The sequence below is a fragment of the Bubalus kerabau genome, chromosome 12 (assembly GCF_029407905.1).
Source record: "Bubalus kerabau isolate K-KA32 ecotype Philippines breed swamp buffalo chromosome 12, PCC_UOA_SB_1v2, whole genome shotgun sequence".
Lineage (NCBI taxonomy): Eukaryota > Metazoa > Chordata > Mammalia > Artiodactyla > Bovidae > Bubalus > Bubalus kerabau.
Window position 1 is genome coordinate 75059465 of NC_073635.1, and position 22071 is coordinate 75081535.

The 22071-nt window shown below is 42.8% G+C and overlaps 1 protein-coding gene across 1 annotated transcript in view; it reads right to left on the bottom strand.

Annotated features, from left to right (window-relative positions):
- Positions 1-21041, bottom strand: part of LOC129624177 (ATP-binding cassette sub-family C member 4-like) — a 164348-nt gene extending 143307 nt beyond the window's left edge. Inside the window, exons 1-4 of the mRNA XM_055541873.1 lie at positions 20858-21041; positions 15825-15935; positions 15157-15277; positions 3573-3797 (exon numbers count right to left, since the gene is read on the bottom strand). Of these exons, the coding sequence (XP_055397848.1) occupies positions 3573-3797; positions 15157-15277; positions 15825-15935; positions 20858-20931 (531 nt within the window). The 5' untranslated portion in view covers positions 20932-21041. The remainder of the gene's footprint in view (positions 1-3572; positions 3798-15156; positions 15278-15824; positions 15936-20857) is intronic.
- Between the last annotated feature and the right edge of the window lie 1030 nt (positions 21042-22071).

Here is a 22071-nt window from a genome sequence, read left to right on the forward strand (position 1 = left end):
GGCAAGAATACTATAGTGGGTTGACATTTCCTTCTCCAGTGCATGAAAGTGAAAAGTAAAGTGAAGTCGCTCAGTTGTGTCCGACTCTTAGCGACCCCATGGACTGCAGCCTACCAGGCTCCTTTGTCCATGGGATTTTCCAGGCAAGAGTACTGGAGTGGGTTGCTATTGCCTTCCAATTATGTTGAATATAACTAGATTGGTCTTTTTTTTTAGTAATACAGAATTCTATTACTTTCTATTGATCAATCATGATACAATGGTATTAAGTGAATAACAGTTACATAATCAAAATAGTAAAATTATTTATCAGTTTTCACAATCAGTGAAGTGAAGCAAAGTGAAAGTCACTCAGTTGTGTCCAATTCTTTGCAATCCCAGGGATTATAGCCTGCCAGGCTCCTCTGTCCTTGGGATTCTCCAGTCAAGAATACTGGAGTGGGTTGCCATGCTTTTCTCCAGGGGATCTTCCTAACCCAGAGATCGAACCCAGGTCTCCCTCATTGCAGGAGGTTTCTTTACTGTCTGAGCCACTAGGGAAGTCCTTCACAATCAATGCTGCTGCTGCTGCCGCTGCTAAGTCACTTCAGTCGTGTGACCCCATAGACGGCAGCCCACCAGCCTCCTCTGTCCCTGGGATTCTCCAGGCAAGAATACCGGAGTGGGTTGTCATTTCCTTCTCCAATGCATGCATGCATGCTAAATCGCTTCAGTCGTGTCCAACCCTGTGTGACCCTATGTAAGCAGCCCACCAGGCTCCTCCATGCATAGGATTCTCTAGGCAAGAATAATGGAGTGGGTTGCCACTTCCTTCTCCATCACAATCAATAGCCAAACAAAAAATAAAAGATAATTACAAGTCATAATGGAAACACGATTAACCTACCAATATAAAATAATTACCCACAATTTGGTGGGTTAAGTAGAGTGACATGGTAAGAAGAAGTGCATAAATGCACATGTTCTCATCTACTCAATCAGTCTATGTCTTTAGGTTGGTGCCCTTAATCATTTTACAGTTAATTGTCAATATGTATGAGCCTATTACCATTTTCTTAATTGTTTTGAGTTTATTTTTTTGGTAGGTTTTTTCCTTCCCTTGTTTCTTGCCTAAAGAAGTTCTTTTAGTATTTGTTGTAAAACTAGTTTGGTGGTGCTGATTCTCTTTAACTTCTGCTTGTCTGGAAAGCTTTTGTTTTCTCCATCAAATCTAAAAGAAAGTCTTGCTGGGTAGAGTACTCTTGGTGGTAGATTCTTCCCTTTCATCACTTTAAATATATCATGTCATTCCCTTTTGGCTTGTAGGGTTTCTGTTGAGAAATCAGCTGATATCCTTATGGGAGTTCCCTTGTACATTATTTGTTATTGTTTTTTTCTCTCTCATTGTTTTTTATATTTTATCTCTGTCTTTAATTTTTGTCATTTTGATTACTATGTGTCTCCATGTGTTCCTCCTTGGGTTTATACTGCCTGGGAGTCTCTGCATTTCCTGGACTTGGTTGGTCTATTTACTTTCCCATGTTTGGGAAGTTTTCAGATATTATTTCTTCAAATGTATTCTCATGTCCTTTCTCTTTCTCTCTTCTTCTGGTACCCCTATACTGAAAATGTTGGCATGTTTAATGTTGTCCCAGAGGTCTCTTTGGCTGTCTTCTTTTTTTCTATATTCTATTCTATTCTATGGCAGTGATTTCCACCATTCTGTCCTCCAGGTCACTTATTCATTCTTCTGCTTCAGTTATTCTACTATTGATTCCTTCTAGTGTATTGTTCATCTCTGTATGTTCTTTAGTTTTTCCAGGTCTTTGGTAAACATTTCTTGCATCTTCTCAATCTTTGCCTCCATTCTTTTTCTGAGATCCTGGATCATCTTCACTATGTAAATTCTTTTTCTGGAAGGCTGCCTATCTCCAGTTGATTTGGTTGTTTTTCTGGGGTTTTATATTGTCCCTTCATCTGGAACAAAACCCTCAGCTTTTTCATCCTGGTTAACTTTCTGTGATGTGGTTTTGGTTCTAGCCACTATGGATTTGTGGTTCTTCTTGCTTCTTCCATCTACCTTCTGATGGATGAGGCTAAAGCCTTGTATAAGCTTCCTGATGGGAGGGACAGTGGTGGGAAAAACTGGCTCTTTCTCTGGTGGGTAGGGTCATGCTCAGTAAAATTTTATTGCAATTATTTGCCAGTGGGTGGGGTTGTACTCCCTCCCTGTTAATTGTTTGGCCTGAGGAGACCCAACCCTGGGATCTACAGGCTCTATGGTAGGACTAATAGCAACCTCCAAGAGAACTTATGCCAAGGGACCCCTCCCAGGACTGCTGCTGCCAGTACCCCACCCCCATGGTGAGCCACTGCCAACCCATACCTCCACAGGAGACCTTCCAACACTAGCAGATTTGTTTGATTCAGTCTCCTTTGGGGTCACTGCTCCTTTCCTCAGGATGTTGACATGTACAAGATTTTGTGTGTGCCCTCCAGGAGTGGAGTCTGTTTCCTCCAGTCCTGTAGAAGTCCTATAATCAAATTCCATTAGCCTTCAAATTCAGATTCCTTAGAGATTCCCAATCCCTTTGCTAGATCCAAGGCTGGGAAGCCTGACATGAGGTTCAGATCCTTCACAACAGTGGGAAAACTTCTTTGGTATTATTGTTCTCCAGATTGTGGGTCGCCCACCCAGAAAGTCTGAGATTTTATTTTTACCATGTTTGCAGTCCCCTTACCATCTCATTGATGCTTCTTCTTTGTCTTTGGACGTGGTGGGGTATGTTTTTATGGTAGGTTCCAGTGTCTTCTTGTTGATGGTTGCTTAACAGCTAGCTATGATTTTGGTATTCTCACAGGAGGAGATAAGCACATGTCCTAGTCCACCATCTGGTACCACAAGTCTCAGATGGGTCTTTTGAAATTATAATCATTTCCTTTCTCAAAGACATTCTTTGTTTCTAGATTTAATTTTATAGATCTCATCATTGAAGTTCACTTTTTTTAATATAAGCTTGATATAAATGAAGTGTTTAATGAACAACAATAAAATTTCCATAAACACCACTAGGAGATTTAGGCATGAAAGCATTGAAAGTTAATTTGATACTTTTGATACTTTTAAATCAGATTTAATTACAAATTTAGTGGATGTTATGTAGCAGTGTATGGTGAAAAATTAACAAAGATGACCCTGACCTGACTTAAATAGAAAACTTTTTTATTTATTGGTAAAGTTTGTTTACAGCAACAAAATTGACTTGACGCAAATAGCAAGCTTCTCCAGTAAGGTATAAATGATTCCAGTTACAAAATGTATAATTTACAGATTTGTTGTTTTGTCATTCAGTAATTTCTGACTCTTTGTGACTCCATGGAGTCCACTAGGCTCCTCTGTCCATGGAGATTCTACAGGCAAAAATACCCAAGTGGGTTGCCATTTCCTCCTCCAGGGGATCTTTCCCACCCAGGGTTCTAACCTGCATCTCTTGCATTGAGGCAGATTCTCTACCATCTGAGCCACCAGGGAAGCCCCAAATGTTTCTGGTGCTTCAGGGAAGGTACACACTGTGGTACCGAGTGACACTTACCTTGCCGTAGATCATATGGCACATGGCTACTCTCAGCCTCATCCCCACACGCTGAATGTGAAAGAAGTACAAGTGGTGCAGAATGGCCCACAGGAGCACGCAGGCGCTCAGCCCTGCTGCGTAGCCATAGGCTTCATGCAAAGTGGAAGAATCAGCAAGATGGTAGTTTTCAACATAACTAATAATCTTCCCCAAAAGTATGGGTTGAACTACTCTGGTGCCTTCCTAAAAGAAAAAAAGCTTAATTAGAAATGTACACTGTACCACCTTTTCTAAACACAAGCTTCATTTTTATTATTATCATCATGTTAAAAAGGTATTTTGAAAAAATGCTACATTCATGGCTACTATAAAAGAAGATATGCAGATTGACTATCTTCTGTAAGACAAGAGACAGTAGTTTTAACCTTAAAGTAAAACTTACATTCAAAGCCAATAAAACCTTAATACATTGTGCTTAGTATACTGTGGATGCTTAACAAATATTATAATCTGTGCTTTAGAACACATGTGGCAAAATATAGAGAGTCTTGACCAAAGTGGTCTAAGATAAATAAGCAAAAGGTAGCAAAAAAAAAAAAAAAAAGGTAAGAAATTTGCATGCAAATTATCCCTGCTAGCAGCTCTCCCTGTGTTATGTACTCTTAAATCTCAGCCCAACAGAAAGCCCAAAACAGTATGGGAGACACATGCTTTGTCATCATCTTCTGTTTTAAGAGCCTTCATGGGGACTTCCCTAGTGGTCTAGTAATTAAGAATCTGCGTTCCAATGCAGAGGACACAGGTTGAATCCCTAGTTGCGGAACTGAGATCCCACATGCTCTGGTATAACTAAGCCGACACACCACAACGAGAAAGCCTGTATGCCACAGCTACTGAACCTGCATGCTCCGGAGCCCACATGGCACAACCAGAGAAGCCCTCATGCCACAGTGAAGAGCCTGCTCACTGTAACAAAGACCCAGAGCAGCTAAAACAATTTTAAAAAGCCTTTATGAACTGAGATACTGGCACAAACACATCCACCATTTTCCACTTGGAACTCCACATGTCAGTAGATCAAGAGAATGGAGCCCAGCATCTGTTGGAGCATCAAAGGAAATCAGGCCTGGGAGGTTCCTATTCTCTCCACTCCACAGTGCACTGCCTCAATATGTTTCTACCCACTAGAATCTAGGATGTTCTTTGAAATAGAAAATTAAATGTGGCAGAAGCCAGGCTAAAAATTTATGTCATCCATGGTTCTTCATCTGCCATACACTGCAGGTGCTGATTTGGAAGAAATATTACCAACTATCTATTCTTCAAGGAAATTACTAAAATCCTAAACTAGTGACTTGGAGGGGCATTGGAGCTTACCTGGTAAGACTTAGGAAAAATAATTTTCTTTCCCAAAACTAAACTTGCCCACCCTACCAAACAGCCATTCTAGCCTGCAACCTACTTCCTCCCTCTAGTCACCCCTTGAAGGTCCCCTTCTTCCCCATCAAGGAAAAGTAAACACTCAACACAAATCCAAGTTACCAAAAGTAAACACCTCAGTCCGCAATATCATTTCCTCCCCAGGCTTCTCAAAAGACAAAATGTCAAGTCTGGAAATCTTTCAGAAGCTCAACTTTGAAACAAGCTTTTCCTTTTAATCAATCACTCCTTATCAATATAGACAAGGTAAACAACCGACAGGTTTGCTTTTGATAGCTCTCTTCTGTCTGCCCAAAGTTGAAGAACCCACTTGCAAGAGGACAGGAAGGAGAATACAGAACACCAAACAGGAAACAAAACTAACATGCATTTTCTGCTCAACCAACTAGTGCCCGATCAGGGCATTTACAGAAAGCTGTTCCTGTCCTTCAGATAAGCATATCATCAAAACCCAACACTCCTATTGCTCTCACACATGCACACACACATTCACGGGTTGCACCTCACCTTCCATGAGGTCATAGTATCTTTCATCTACTATAGAGAAGGGACACTGTTTAGTTGAAGAATTATGAGTAGATTATCAGATCAGAGTAAGATCTTCAGTTCTCAAGAACACAAAGGTTCACTGTTACATTTCCATCAATCTCCACCATTTATCCCAAGGGGCATTAAGAGCTAATGGAAGAGCACCTATACAGTAGATCATAAAACAGACGATTTTGAGTTTCCTGAGATGGAAATGTGGAGGCCCACACAGAGAAGCAAGAACATCAAACTGTACACATGGGCACTCCCAGCCCAGGTATGGACAAGGGCAGCCACTCTGCAGCCACAGAGTGGAGGCTCTCCACCATAGGTCCAGCACTAACACCTGTCATCCCAAACTTTCCTGAAACTTATGATTGTTTCTGGGAATTACTGTTACCTATTACTCAACTCTCCTAACATTGGTGTAATTTTAAGAAAAAGAAGACATTATACGTAATGTCATCCACAAAAGATAACACTGATAGATGCAACAGGTTTAGCAAAAAAAAAAAAAAAAAAAAAAAAAAAAAAGAGAGAGAGAGAGACCAAAATAAAGGCCACTGCCATCTTATCATCTGGATTTTTCTGCTGAGAGCAAATGGCCTGATTAAGGTGTAATGCCAGTTCAAGGCCAAGATCTTCCACTCATGTGTCCACTATTTTTTTCCCTTGATGGTGGTTATTTTTATTTGGGACTGAAGTTTTGAAGAGATAATAAGTGTTTTTGAACACAAATTGGAACTTTTATTTGAAATACTTTGCTCATAGAATTATTTGTTATTCTTAGGCACTACTTTGCCTCCAACAGGGAGTAGTTATAATAATTCAGAAAAGTGGTAAAAAGCATAAGTATAAGGAATTTCCATTCTAGCATAAGTTGAAACTACTGAAATACAATTGATTTTATACTCCTTAAGAAAAATAAGTTAAAAACGAAAAATAAGTAAAGAGAAAATTTCCAGTTATTTCTCTCAACAAAATAGAAAACAAAATAGTCAATAACACAAAATTGTTAAAGCAAAACCCCAAGGTACACATAGAGAATAAAAATACACATACTAATGATTCTTTAAAGCTTCCAGAATACATAGTACAGAAGTGATTGCATTCATTAAAGGTAGACTGAGTATATACATCCTCATCACATAGAAGATAAGGTTAGATATGAAGATTCATTTAAAAGGCCAGCTGGCAGCAGCATTTATAAACCTGTAACTGTCTCCATTTCTGGCATTTGGTAGCAACTAGTTAAGGTATACTAGGCAAAAGGCTTTCCAGTTGCCAGAAGATTAACTCCTGCATATGTCCAATGCTCTGTTCAAGTATTGACTCCAAATGGAACACTGATGTGAGTCCGAAGGGAAGGCACAATTTCTGATTATTATGCCCTTCTTGGAAAGGCTCCCAAGAGGTGAGGGCCAGTTGAGGCTCACGCTGGGTACATAGATGGCAGCCATTCCTGTAAGCTATTCTCATACTGTATGTAAATTGGTACTGGTGCGTGCCACTGTGAAATTCTCTCATCTGTTCACTATTGATTCTAACCTTCAACTAGTAAGAAAGAGAACAATTTAAACAATATTCATTATCAATCATGAAATTAACCAAATTAAAACTTTCTGGAGAGTAGGAACAAGGTCAAAAATTGCTCCCATAAACCTTTTATTTTTCATATTAATCTAAGATCCCATGAATATTCTTTCCACAGCCAACTGAGTATATACTTCTTATTTTTTCACAAGAAATCTTCACAAATGTGAAATCATAAAGGATTTTTTAAAGAGCCCAATTTAACACCCATCATTAACATCTGAAAGTCTCTCTCCACAATTTCTTGGTGGAGTCTGTGGTATTCAGCCTTCCGGAAACACCTGATGTTGGACCCCTCCTCTAGCTTCTTAAGGGAACGTTTTACACAGTTAGATGCTAGAATTGCCGCAGTGGTTACAGTTCCTCTTCCAGGTTTCCACATGTACTTGATGTATTTCTTACCCAACTTTCTGATCTCTCATTCATGAGGAAAAAATAGAAAACAGAAGCATGTTCTAAGACAAAGAAAAAATGCTTGAGGAAACCATAAAGCAGAAACCAGTGAGCTTCTGGGAAAATGAGTGGGCAATTAATTTTTAGAATTAGGGGAAAAGGTGACAAAGGTAGAGTTGAGAAAGATCCTGAGCTAAGGAGAAAAAGGAGTGAATCTAGGGAGATAATAACCATCGGGACTCAAGATATAACTTCGCTCCTCTTTTGCATAGTGGTCTTCATCCTGACTGCACCTTAGCATCATCTGGGAAATTGAAAATACCTCCTACTCTTCCTAGGGCTTCATAAACACTATAGTTCAGGGAAGCCAAAGAGTTTATATCGACAAAGCTTCTCTTTATGGAAATATTTCAGCAAATAAATGAAGAAGGTAAGAATTTTGTTGTTGTTTTTCAGTCTAACCGTGTCTGGCTCTTTGTGACCCCATGGACTGCAGTATGCCAGGCTCCTCTACCCTTCACTATCTCCCGGGATTTGATCAAATTCATGTTCACTGAGTTGGTGATGCTATCTATTTCATTCTCTGCCACTCCTTTCTCCTTTTGTCTTCAATCTTTCCCAGCATCAGTTGTCTTTTTAAATGAGTCAGCTCTTCGCATCAGGTGGCCAAAGTACTGGAGTTTCAGCTTCAGCATCAGTCCTTCCAACGAATATTCAGGACTGATTTTCTTTAGGATTGACTGGTTTGATCACCTTGCAGTCCATGGGACTCTCAAGAGTCTTCAACACCACAGTTCAAAAGCATCAATTCTTTGGCACTCAGCCTTCTTTATGGTCCAACTCACATCTGTACATAACTGCTGGAAAAACCATAGGCTTTGACTATATGGGCCTTTGTCAGCAAGGTGATGTCTCTGTGTTTTAATATGCTTTCTAGGTTTCTCATAGCTTTCCTTCCAAGGAGAAGCATCCTAATTTCATGGCTGCAGTCCCATTCACAGTGATTTTGGAGCTCCCCAAAATAAAATCTATCACTGCTTCTACTTTTTCCCCTTCTTTTTTTTAAATTTTTTAAATATAAATTCATTTATTTTAATTGGAGGTTAATTACTTTACAATATTGTATTGGTTTTGCCAGGCAATGGCAACCCACTCCAGTACTCTTGCCTGGCAAATCCCATGGATGGAGGAGCCTGGTAGGCTGCAATCATAGGGTCGCTAAGAGTCAGACACGACTGAGCTACTTCATTTTCACTCTTCACTTTCATGCATTGTAGAAGGAAATGGCAACCCACTCCAGTGTTCTTGCCTGAAGAATACCAGGGACGGGGGAGCCTGGTGGGCTGCTATCTATGGGGTCGCACAGAGTCGGATACGACTGAAGGAACTTAGCAGCAGCATTGTATTGGTTTTGCCATACATCAACATGAATCTGCCACAGGTATACACGTGTTCTCCATCCTGAACCCCCCTCCCTCCTCCCTCCCCGTACCATCCCTCTGGGTCGTCTCAGTGCACCAGCCCCAAGCATCCAGGTTCGATGCATGATACTTTTTCCCCTTCTATTTTCCATGAAGTGATGGGACCAGATGCCATGATCTTAATCTTTTTAATGTTGAGTTTCAAGCCAGTGTTTTCACTCACCCCTTTCACCTTTATCAAGACGTTCTTTAGTTCCTCTTTGTTTTATATCATTAGAGTGGTATCACCTGCATATCTGAGATTATTGATATTTTTCCCAGCAATCTTAATTCTAGCTTGTGAGTCATCCAACCTGGCATGTCAGGTTTCTTAGAAGACAGGTAAGGCAGTCTGGTATTCCCATCTCTTTAAGAATTTTCCACAGTTTGTTGTAATCCACACAGTCAAATGTTTTAGCATAGTCAATGAAACAGAAGTGGATGTTTTGTTTTTTAATTCTCTTGTTTTTTTCTATGACCCAACGGTTATTGGCAACTTGATCTCTGGTTCCTCTGCCTTTCCTAAATCCAGCTTGTACATCTGGAAGTTCTCCGTTCATGTACTCCTGAAGCCTAGCTTGAAGGATTCTGAGTATTACTTTGCTAGCATGTGAAATTAGTGTAATTGTATGGTAGTTCAAACATTCTTTGGTATTGCCCATCTTTGGGATTGGAATGAAAACTGACATTTTCCAGTCCTGTGGTCACTACTGAGTTTTCCAAATTCACTGGCATATTGAATGCAGCATTTAACAGCATCATCTTTTAGGATTTTAAATAGCTCAGCTGGACTTCCATCACCTGCACTAGCTTTGTTTATAGTAATGCTTCCTAAGTCCCACTTGACTTCATACTCCAGGATGTCTGGCTCTAGGTAAGTGACCATACCTCATGGTTATATGGGTTATTAAGGCCTTTCTTATATAGTTTTTCTGTGTATTCTTTTCACCTTTTCTTAATATCTTCTGCTTCTGTTAGGTTCTTACCAACTCTGTCCTTTAATGTGCATATCCTTGCATGAAATGTTCCATTGATGTCTCTAATTTTCTTGAATAGATCTCTAGTCTTTACAATTCTAATGTTTTATTCTATTTCTTTGCATTCTTCATTGAAGAAGGCCTTTTAATCTCACCCTGCTCTTCTCTGGAACTCTGAATTTAATTGGGTATATCTTTTCCTTTCTCCCTTGCCTTCTGCTTCTCTTCTTTCCTCAGCTATTTGTAAAACCTAATCAGATAGGTTTTTCTTCTTGTATATCTTTGTCTTTGGGATGGTATTAGTCCCTGCCTCCTGTACAACGTTACAAACCTCCAACCATAGATCTTTGGGCACTCTGTCTATCGGATCTAATCCCTCAAATCCATTCATCACCTCCACTGTATTATCACAAGGGATTTGATTTAGGTCATACCTGAATGTCATAGTTTTCCCTACTTATTTTCAAGTTAAGCCTGAATTTTGCAATAAAAAGCTCCTGATCTGAGCCAGTCAGCTCCAGGTCTTACTTTTGCTGACTGTATAGTTTCTCCATCTTTGGCTGCAAAGAATATAATAAATCTGATTTCAGTATTAACCATCTGGTGATGTCCATGTGTACAGTTATTTCTTATGTTGCTGGATGTAGGTGTTTTCTATGACCAGTGTGTTCTCCTGGCAAAACTCTATTAGCCTTTGCCCTGCTTTATATTGTACTCCAAGGCCAAACTTGCCTGTTACTTCAGGTATCTCTTGACTTCCTACTTTTGCATTCCAATCCCCTATGACAAAAAAAAATACATCTTTTTTGGTGTTAGTTCTAGAAGGTCTTATAGGTCTTCACAGAAATGGTCAACCTCAGCTTCTTCAGCATCAGTGGTTCAGGCATAGAGTTGGATTACTGAGATATTAAATGGTTTGCCTTAGAAATGAACTGAGATTATTCTGTTGTTTTTGAGATTGCACTCAAATACTGCACTTTAGACTCTTTTGTTGACTGTAAGAGCTACTCCACTTCTTTTAAGGGATTCTTGCCCACAGTAGTAGGTATAATGGTCATCTGAATTAAATTCACCCATTCCCATCCATTTTAGTTCACTGATTCCTAAGATGTTGATGATCAATCTTGCCATCTCCTGCTTGACCACATCCAAATTACCTTGATTCATGGACCAACATTCCAGGTTCCTATGCAGTATTGTTCTTTATAGCATCGGACTTACTTTCACCATCAGACACATCCACAACTGAGCATGGAAAAGCACTTGAGAAAAGTGATGTGTAAAAGCCAAATATTCTAGACCGTAATCAAAGGTTTAACTTCTAAGCAGATTGATAAATATTTTAATCATTATGGATAGAATCTTTTATAAATGAATCACCTACTTCCCTGACTTCTAAAAGAAAATGAATTGAGTAGGGTGGAGTAACAAGTGAAATAGGTGAGAGAGCTTAAGGGAACAAACTTCCAGTTACAAAATAAATAAGTCACAGGAATATAATGTACAACGTGGGGAATATACTCAATAATATTGGAAAAACTTTGTATGTTGACAGATGATAACCAGACTTATGGTAATCATTTTGCAATGTATAAAAATATTGAATACTATATTGTACACCTGAAACTAACATAACATTGTAAGTCAATCATACTTCAATTTTTAAAATTTCTTTTAATGTTCCAATAAAAACGTACATATGCTTAAAAAAGAAAAAGTGGATTGGAAAGCATTCCCCTCAATTATAACTCAAGGTCATCACTGTGGATATTACTAAAATCTAATGGCTAATGCTACACTCTTAAGAACCAGCAGGGTGCACACAGTAGGTCTGCCCTGTAGGTCCCCATCTGCTTGGCTCAATGTTCCATCTTCCTCTCCCTTGCTGTGTGTGATCCTCCACTTGAGAAAAGTGATGTGTAAAAGCCAAATATTCTAGACAGCAATTAAAGGTTTCACTTCTAAGCAGATTGCTAAAAATTTAGCAATTGGTTGCTCTTAGCCCACAGTATCTTTGCCACCAGTAGCCACTCCTCAGCCTTCTGGGTTAAGCACAAGTGAGGGACACAGAAGGGTTGAAAAATAAATGCCAAGCCCAGGGAACAAGCCCTGAGTTGAGGCACAAAGCCCACTGTGGCAATCAGAGGACTCTGTTTACAACTTGCTCGTCATCTGAGCTCCAAAGTGAATATTTGCATAAACATATGCCTTCCTACAGCTTCCACCCAGACCAGAGACCACCAGTAAAAGTCGCCTAAGACGAAGGCCAAGTGACTGGACAAGGATAGGCCCATTTCCAAGATTCCTTGGAATAGGACATGACCCCCGATCAGTTCTCCTTGCTCAGGGGAAGGGACTGAGTGAACCCCCTCTGGCTCTCTGAGGTCACCCCACTTATACACCAGCAGGTGGAGACCTCATCTCTCAGAGAAAAGCACTGATGACCTGGGAAGATGGTCTCTGTGTCTCTGGTGCAGGCAGAGGATTCAGGCTCCTCTTCTCTACTCTGAGGGCCCTGGGCAGGTAGAGTTCTGTCCTCCCCACCCGTAGTCCCTGTGGAGGTGCACACAGGGGCCAGACATGCTAGGAACTCACTCGCTGTTCTGTTCTAATTAGGGGTGACCTGCAGGAGCTTCACATTCAAACTCAGCCTGGTATTTGTTTCTTCAAGCATTATGTTTACTCCTCAATTCTCAAAGGACAGAGGTTTTCACACTTTGAAATCCTAACCCCAAAAGCGTTGCCCTGGACTGGCATCACCTACCTCTTCCTGCTGGTGCTTCCAGCAATGTCTGTGCTGTGGGTGGTCACAGCACATGGCTTGGGAATCATGGATGATCCACAAGGTGTTCCGTGCACCAGAAGAATTAAAACAGGGCTGGAGGTCACAAAGGACCTCCCACTTTAGAGGAAATTTTAGAAAATCCTTGACTGAGTTTAGATCTTCCACTATCTAAAATACAAAACCAGCAAGCAGCATAGATGGAAGATTACAAAATGGAAAGTTGCTTCATACAATCAGTTATATAACTAACTAGTACCGCTACTAGTACTTCTAGTACTACTACTGGGGATGAGCCCCCACTTCAGCCAGGTCCTTGATTCCCCACTTCTCTGCTATGACCACAAAAAAAAAACAACCTTCTGAAAGAGGGGCCAGGCCTCTACCAGTTGCTGCCTTACACAGCCCCCAGGCCTGGCCTTCCTAGATCCCCAGTAGGAAGTACTCCTAGAGTTGAACAACTTTGAAATCAACACTCCCGGCACCACAGTGGGGTCTATTCTGAAGAACCCCAAGTTAGGAAGAACTCTCTCTGTCTGCTTCTCCTATGAGCTGCCACAGCCAAGACCCAGGACTCATATTAGGATGGGATCCATCTGAGGTTTAGTGATCCCACCCAAGGTGCTGACAGCTCAGGACAGCAAGAAAAACCAGCAGCTTAGTTCAAACCCAGCCACATGGGCTGCACTTTGAGACCCAGCTGCCTTCAGCTTCTTCAGCATCTGGTTTCAAAGAGAAACTAGAGAACCAGGGACAGCAGAGAAAGACCTGCTCCAGGATATGATTCAACATTAAACTCAGAGGCCACTCAACCAACCAGGTACCTGGCAAGCATAGGCACACACCAAGGCCCTAGGATTTCTGGATAAGCAGAATTCATGAAAGTTCTTCTGTGTGAGGTCAGGAAATCCTACACACACAGGCCACACCAGCTTGCCAGTTGTGTATTTCAAATGGAGATTTATTGTGACTATAGAGAAACACGGTCACTGGGACAGCTGCACACTGTAGGTCAAAGAAAGGCTAGGAGAGCCCAAAGGGCTCCTGTTCCTTCTCCCACTTCCTGCTCTTCACAAGGCACTGCAGCATCTCGGTGGTCAGCATCCTTTCTAAGGTGACACTCTGCCCCACATACCTGTTCTGCCCTCTGACAATGGTCAACACACCTTTGTCATGAACGAGAACTCCATCTCCCAGGACCACTCAGTCACCTGGGATCTGACAGATTCTGTCTCTCCAGTTGTGTGGGGTGGACTTCACCTACCCAGTTACCCACTGCCCACAGTGCCTTTCAGTACAACACAGCCTTTAAACAAGAGCCATGCCGCCCATCTGTAAACCACATGGACCATCACCTCACCCCAACTCGATGGACTGACGACAGCTCACACCTTCTCCACCTAAAACACCCCTTTCACAGCAACTGTATCTTCCATCCCTCCTGCCCTCACACACTCACAGGCCGCCCATGTCCCTAAGGCAGTACTAAGGGACCATGGAGAGCATGAGCCACCTAGGGGGTTCTGCAGCAGACCTCCAGCAGGCTCAGCCAGAATAGGGGGGCTGACAGCACTGTGTACCCTGGTGAACTGTCTCATGGGGGATCTTGACCCAGGATCTTAAGGGTCATGAAGGTCACTGACCTCATAACTTTCTGCCTTTAGTTTGGCCTGCACAGCCCCTCCTACACCCTCTGCCAATGCCAGGCTACCAAGACTCCCCCTTCAAGCAGTAAACCACCCCCACAGCCAGGACAGAAACCAGCATGGAGGGTGCATGGATTCTCCACAATTTGTGGTGAAGCTGGAGCTCCTCCCCAGGGCGGGCTCTGACCTGGGTGACCTGGCCCAAGGGGAGGGGGCAGTCCAGAAAAGGGTGTGCTCTTGGGAGCTCTGACAGCTCCTGCCCAGATTCAGGGACCTAGGTTCTATTCCACAGCAAGGGGAGAGGAGATGATCTCTTCTTAGGAAAGCATTTGTCAGATGTGCCCTGGGCAAGTTAACAATTATTTGCTGAGCACCTGTAAAATATCTTACGTGATTCTAGGTTCGGCTCTAGGTTTACTTCCTCGAAACCACAGGGCACTTACTCCTCTAGGTTTTAGGATCTTCTTTTGGTCAAGGATCACTCAGCATTTATACTGAGCACCAAGAACATCCTAACATGGTATAAAATATCTTTCCTTTCTGGTGCTATCCTTCCATTATACTATGTTTTAATAAGTTAAAAAAAAAAAGTATTCCCCAGAGGTCCAGTCCTTTATGCATCTTTCTAAAGATAAATACAGTCACTCATCCATATCATGATACCTAGATGAGATTTACCCTCAGACCTTAAGCCACTCTCTTCTCTCCCCACCTCAGTCCCATCCATCTCAGCAGTGACCTGCATATACTGAAAAGCAACGCACTGTATGTAAAAGCTTTTACCTCAAGAAATGTTAACATTCCCAAAGCTAAGTAGAATTTCCAGTAACACTTTATGATTGCTTTCATTAAAGAGGGCTCCTGTGCATCTTTCTGGGCTCTCTCAACTTCTTGATCCCAGTACCTGTGATGAGAAACAAAGCCCAGTAAAGAAAAGTGTCTCCACAACAGGTAAAACAGGGGAAAGAGGACAGAGTGAAAGATAAGCCTTTACTACAGACTGTTCTGTGGTTGCCCCATAGATGCTGGCTAACTGCTCACAGGGCTTCTGGAAGCTAAGCAGTGCTGACTGAAGCACCAGAAACACACATTTTGAGGGAAAAGTCCCAGATTCTGGAAACAAGTTCCTGCCAAGCTGTGCTGGATTCACAGGGTCACAAGTCACTCAGGAGGACAAACACCCTCCTCCAGGGACCCCCACTTCCGGGGACAGAGCTTGGCTTCCAAGGCCATGGCTGCAGGCTCCCTCCACATCCACGGATGCACAGGGAACACGGGCTCCCCCAGCTTCCAAAGTAGGCTAAACCCAGGGTCACCCTGAGGGGGATGAGCACGCAGTGTTAGGGGAGACATCTCAGAAGAACCCAGAGGAAGGTAAAGCCCCCGCACACCTTTAGCCCCACGTGGAAATTCTCACTCTCCCTCACCTCCTCCCTGCTGCCTGTGCTCACCCTTGCAGCTCTTCTCCAAGGCGCTGGGAGCGATCTTCCGGAAGCACCGAGTACATGTCATCTACTTTTAATCTCCGTTTGTGACCAATTTTAAACAAGGGGTTTAGCCACCTGTTAAACATTAAAAGGAGAGTGACATATATCCAAACTACACATCTCTGTCTAATTAGAATCCTACATTCAGGGGGTTTGTAAAAAAAAAAAAAAAAAAAAAAAAAGGCTACATTTTAAATATACAAAGATGTAGGGGGAAAACTATACATATGCTTGAAGTGAAGTGAAGTGAAGTAAAAGTCATTCAGTCGTGTTCAACTCTTCTCAATCCCATGGACTATACAGTCCATGGAATTCTCCAGGCCAGAATACTGGAGTGGGTAGCCTTTCCCTTCTCCAGGGGATCTTTACAAACACACATACACACATATATCGAGGTATAAGTAAGTCACTCTGGCTTACACACAATACAACTTAGAATACCCTCTTTGTGGTCTATTGTACATTGCACTTCTTCTTTAATTATTAGGAAAAATACATTTAGAAGTCAAAATAAAATTACCCTGGCTCAGGCACACAGAATAGAGCTGAATGGCCACTGTGGCTAAGGCTGTAGTATGTACTTATATTACCAAGGACTTAAATTTTCTGAACTGTATCAGACTCAAGGATTTTGTTGTTGCTGTTTAGTTGCTAAGTCATGTCCAACTCTGTGACCCCATGGACTGCAGCATGCCAATCTCCTCTGTCCATGGGTTTTCTCAGGCAAGAATATTGGAGTGCGTTGCCATTTCCTTCTTCTAGGGATCTTCTTGACCCAGAGATCAAACCTGGGTCTCCTGCATTGGCAAGTAGATTCTTAACCACTGAGCTATCAGGAAAACCCATCAGACTCAATATCTCCAGTCATATTCACATAAGTTGTACCTTTATGGTCTCAAGATCTCTTGAGTTCAGCTGATAACACAAAGGAAATTTTACAGGGAATCATTGTTGTAAATCATTAATTTACAATAAAAAACAAAACAAAACAAAAAAAACACCCTGAGTCAAACAGGCTCTGGACCCTGACCTCCTTACAGTCCCATCAGACTCCCATCAGGAAAGCTTCTTTCTGACCCTGACTTTCACAAGATATCCTAAAGATAAATAACATCTTTCCAACTAAAATGCATGGGCTGATTCTTCTTATAGTCCTCCCTGTTATCACTTCCTGGAAGATTAATGTGTTTTAAAATGTAACACAAAACTTTCTTAAGGGTTGGAATTTTACTGACTGTGGGGTTTGCCACCTTCAGCCTCAGTCAGGGGATAAATATAGCCCCCTACACTTTCAGGAAACTCCACTAATAGCTGACAACATCACCAAACTACAGTTTAATTTCTTCATGCCCAGGCCTCTGCCCAGGGACATCAAGGTCACCCCTATTGCCACCCCAACCCAGCAAAATGTATGTGTATGTGTTAATCAAATTCCTGTTTTCTGGGGGCCCAACCAAGCTTTCCAGTATGAGCCCTCCACTAACAGGCCTGGCCAACTAGACAGTGACCACACCCAAGCGCTCTGGGAACAGGATCATACCAAAGCAAACTTGGGGAGGGAGGGAGGTCTGGCTATGGAGACAGTAATCTGGATGGAAGGGTGCCACCATTAGCCTAAAGATGACTCAGGAAAACCCAAAGACAGTGTGCCCCCTTGGGGGATGTGTTTTTCTCAAGGTCTCTGTGGCAAGGACCACCCATGGTTGGGCCACAAATTGTCTCAAAAAAAAACTCTACCAGTGGACACTGGGCTATAGGAGGTATGCACCCTGATCCAGGTTACATTCAGATTTTAACTATGCTAACTGAACCTCCCATCCAAATGGAGCCATTATTTAGTCAGGAGGGAGCTAGACTGGTAATGGAAAGAGTTGTCACCCTTGTAGCAGCCTTGGTAAGCCCAGCACGAGGAACAATTTATAAAGCCAAAACTATTTAAAGAAAAAAAGTCACTTGAGCAGTGGCCTGGGTAACTAGAGAACCTGTTTCCAACTTTAGAAAGATGAACTCTTCACTGGGTCTCTGGCCCACATGACACTTGACCACTGCGTAGCCCCTGATTACTTGCTGGCTGATCAAGAAGGAATTCATGCCCTTGAAACTATTTCCTGTTGTTTCTATGTTAAGGTGAGTGGTCAACTAGAAGACAGTGTAACCCAACTGTTCGAGAAGGCTGCTTCCACGTAGAGAAAAGCAAATATCATATGATATCGCTTATATGTGGAATGTAAGTAAAGGCTGCAAATGAACTCTTTACAAAATAGAAGTAGAGTCACAGATGTAAAAAAAAAAAAAAATTGAAGGGGTGAGAGGAGGAACATTTTGGAACACTGGGATTGACATATACACACTACAGTGTATAAAATAGATAATAAGGACCTACTGTATAGCACAGAGTATTCTATACTCTGTAATGGCCTACATAGGAAAAAAATCTAAAAAAGAGTGGATAAATGTATAACTGATTCACTTTGTTGTACAGCAGAAACTAATACATTGTAAATCAACTATATTCCAATAAAAATTTAAAGAGAGAGAGAAAGCCATTTGGTTAAATACTCAAAACAAGAAGGGCCTGACTGAACAGATTTCAGACAGTATCAAAACAGTGATCCCAGTTTCCCTGGGCTTCTGCCATTCTTAGGACCCCTTACAGTTATTCTCCATCTCTTGCTCTTTGGTCTGTGTATCCTCAGTTGCCTCATTCATTTCATCTCTTGGAGAACTGAGGCAATTAAACGGCAGATAGTATTTACCCAAGGGTGTGAACAACTGGAACTTCAGCCAGGTGATAATCAGATTTATCTTAGCTGAATCAGGAAAACTTCTGTTCTTCTAAACCCAACACATGATAACATCCATGCACAGCAGAAAACAGTTTCAGAAGACTGACCTTCACCCTTTCAAAGTCCCTCAAGAATGAGGAGCAAGCAGTAAAAAGGGACGGAGGAATTTTTACCAGGTTCTTGTTCCAGAATTTTATCTCTGCCCCTCCCTCAATGGAAACCACCTGCTCTTATCTGAGTCTCAGGTTCAGATGTAAGAGGAAGAAGTTGTAGAGAAAAATCAGAATGGTTAGAACTGGTTAGGCCCAAAATGGTGAAAGACCTAACTTCCTGTAGACCCCAAGCTTCATTATGTGTTCACTGTAATATATTAGTATGCTAAATGACATACTCACTCGTGCCATGACACTTGATAATGGCCATGACAACAACCCACACAAGGACTAAAAAGGAGTGTTTCCTCAGTTTCAGGTCCAAATCACACCCCCGTTCTCAGATAAGTCAAGAATATTCCTCCATCTCTTTATATAGTTTCTTCACTTTTACCTTGATCCCAATTGGGTTGAGAAGTTAATTTGTGAACTAAGTTCTCTATCTCCATTCTTTGGCCATTGAATAAAGCTCGTGCTGTTCCAGTCTTATTGTTGATTTAGTTACTGGCTGTGGGAATCTGAGTGGAAAAGCAACCTCTTCAGCCAAGATAAGGGGTATTAGCCTGGGCTAGGAGCCCAGCATAAGTCCAGGAGACCAATTTGGTGACATTAGTTACATATACAAGGAACATAGTCTTCAGAGCCAGACTGCTTGACTTGGGATCCTGCTCCATTATTTACTGTCTGTTTAACAGTAAGCAACTTACTCAACCTCTCTGCTTCAGTGCCTTCAGGTATAAAATAAGAGGTAATAGTGCCTTTCCCTCCAGCAGGAAAAGTGGAAATGGGTGCCCACCCAAATCAATGAAAAGTCCTCAACTTCCCATTTCCAGGCACATACACTTTGAAAATTCACAAACAGAAGGTGTTTGGAGAGTTCCTTGCCCTGCCTGAAGTTAGGGAGAATTTTTCTTACTTTATTATTATTTACAGTAACTACACCAATATTTCTTTCTCTAAGCCCCTCTTTCCTTAAGGGCCACCACATGGCCAAGAGATGAAGCTACACACACTGTATAAACCACCATCAGAACAAGCATAGAATCTCCCAATTCCTGGAGATCCCCCAGCTTGTTTCATAAAAGAAAGAAATACCAGAATTTGGGGGAAAGATAAATGGGTTAGGGTCCAGAAACCAAAATTCTAGTAATCATCCAAGTGTAATTAAAGCCCAAAGGTTCAGGTCCACCTAGTTAGTGCTCCCAGCTAGTAGATGGAAAACTTCAGTTAAGAGCTTCACCTCTCTGAGCCACTTTTCATCTGTGTGTTTCCTCCCAGCTCAGGGACTCTTCTGTGGTTTCAGGACCAAAGAACTCCTGGACAAGACCATGCACTGTTTCTCAGAAGGCTAGAGATGCAGATGAGACCCCATTGACTTCAGAGATCCCATCCCCAAGGTGATTCTCAAAGGTGGAAGCAGAGATATTCACAGTAAGGAAAGAGGCTGGTAAAATACATACTTCAGTCCTGGCTGTGTATCCCAGGCAAAAGCAAAATGTGTTCAAGAATAATGTTCCCATTCATTAAATAAAAAAACATTTCATTTTTTACTGACGTGAAATTTGCCCCAACTAGGTACCAGGTCATACAGTGAGAGCTGCACAGGGAGAAAGGGAGACGGAAAGAAATACATGGTCATAGGAGCTGGAACACACTGCCACATAGGGCAATTGGGAAAGTAAGTGAAGTCACTCAGGAGTGTCCAACTTTTTGCAACCCCATGGACTGTAGTCTGGCAGGCTCCTCCATTCCTAAGCCTTCAGGAGAAGCAGGTAAGAGTGGAAGAGGGGAGGGCGGGGGTACGGTGTGCAGTGCATTTTCCCACTGGCTCTGGAGGGGCTGCGGGCAGCAAAGCAAGGAGACCCTGTACCTCCGCCACCAGGTCACCGGGTCCCCCTCCCCAGCCCTGCTCCCGCCTGGCCCCGCCCCTGACATGCCCCCCATGCCAGGGTGCAGAGGGGAATAGGACAGCTTTGGGAGGGTCCACCTCGTTTCTGAAAGGGGCGGCAGCGGAGGGCCCGGTGACTGCCGCCTATCACAGCCCTGGGGGGGCGCTCACCAGAAGAACACGCGCGAGCAGAGGTTTGCTTTCTGCAGCGGGTTGGGCTTCACCTTCGGGTACAGTAGGGGCATCGTGCTGGCCCGGGGCAGGCGTGGAGCAGCGCTGCGCTAGTCTGGCCGCGTTGAGTCTCCCGCTTCGCTGGGGCGCGACCGCTGGGATGCCGGAGACCAGGCCGCCTTCCGGGTCTGCTGGGCGGACCCTGAGAACCACAGGCTTCCTGGGGTGGAGCACCCACAGCCCGCCCGGTCTCCGCCTTCCCCGACTGCGCAACCTTCCGGTCGCCTCGGGTCACTGGCTCTGCGCTGCCGTTACAGCTCTGGCTGAAGTAGAGCCTTGTGTGGGGCTGCAGGACGAAGAGGCAGTCAAGCCAAAGCTTCCAGGAGCCGCGTGCAGGTGGGAGGCAAGGCCACCAGCTCTTTGATGGAGGAGGGTAGAGGACTGCCCAGAAGAAACGAACCAGCTCGGATGATCCCACCTGGCTGCAAACTCCGCTGAAATTTCTGTCTTGAGCCCAGGCACTCACCCAGAAGGAGAAGAGGGGAGGTTCAGACTCTGCCCTCCTCTGCTGCTCCAAAGCTCCCCATGGGCTGCAGGGAAGGCCTGGAGAAAGCTGGCAGAAGGCATGAACAGCCCACCTCTGTGAGCTTTTTGCTGCCCTCTTAGATTGGTAAAGGGGAATTTGGGGGGACAGAGACTGCCTCCTGATCGCTTTCATCCTGTGCTCAGGGCCTAGACAAATAACTGTGGCATAGGTCACAAAATACATATGCACATTTCTGGGGGCCTTACCTCACTTTCAACTCTAAGGATGCCCTGTCCAATAAGGTATTATCCCTACTGAACAGATAAGAAAGATGAGGCTCAAGGACAGCACTTGTCCAAGGTCTTGGACCCAAGCTGGGATTCAGCATGGTTGTCTCACTGGTGGATGGACAGTGTATGTGAAAAGTGCTTAGAATATGCTGTGTGAATGAATGAATGACTGCAGGACTGAATGAACAATAACTTGGGCTCCTACTCATAAATGTTTAGTTACCAGCTCAACAGTTTCTCTTCCCCATCTACCCTGAATGAAGAAAGATCAAAATTTATGTGCTTACAAAAAGATCACCATATTATTCTTTGATAATTTCCCATGTACCTTAGCTGAAATGGTGTTATTAATGATGTCTTTTAGCTTCAGTTATGCAAGATGAGTAAGTTCTGGAAAA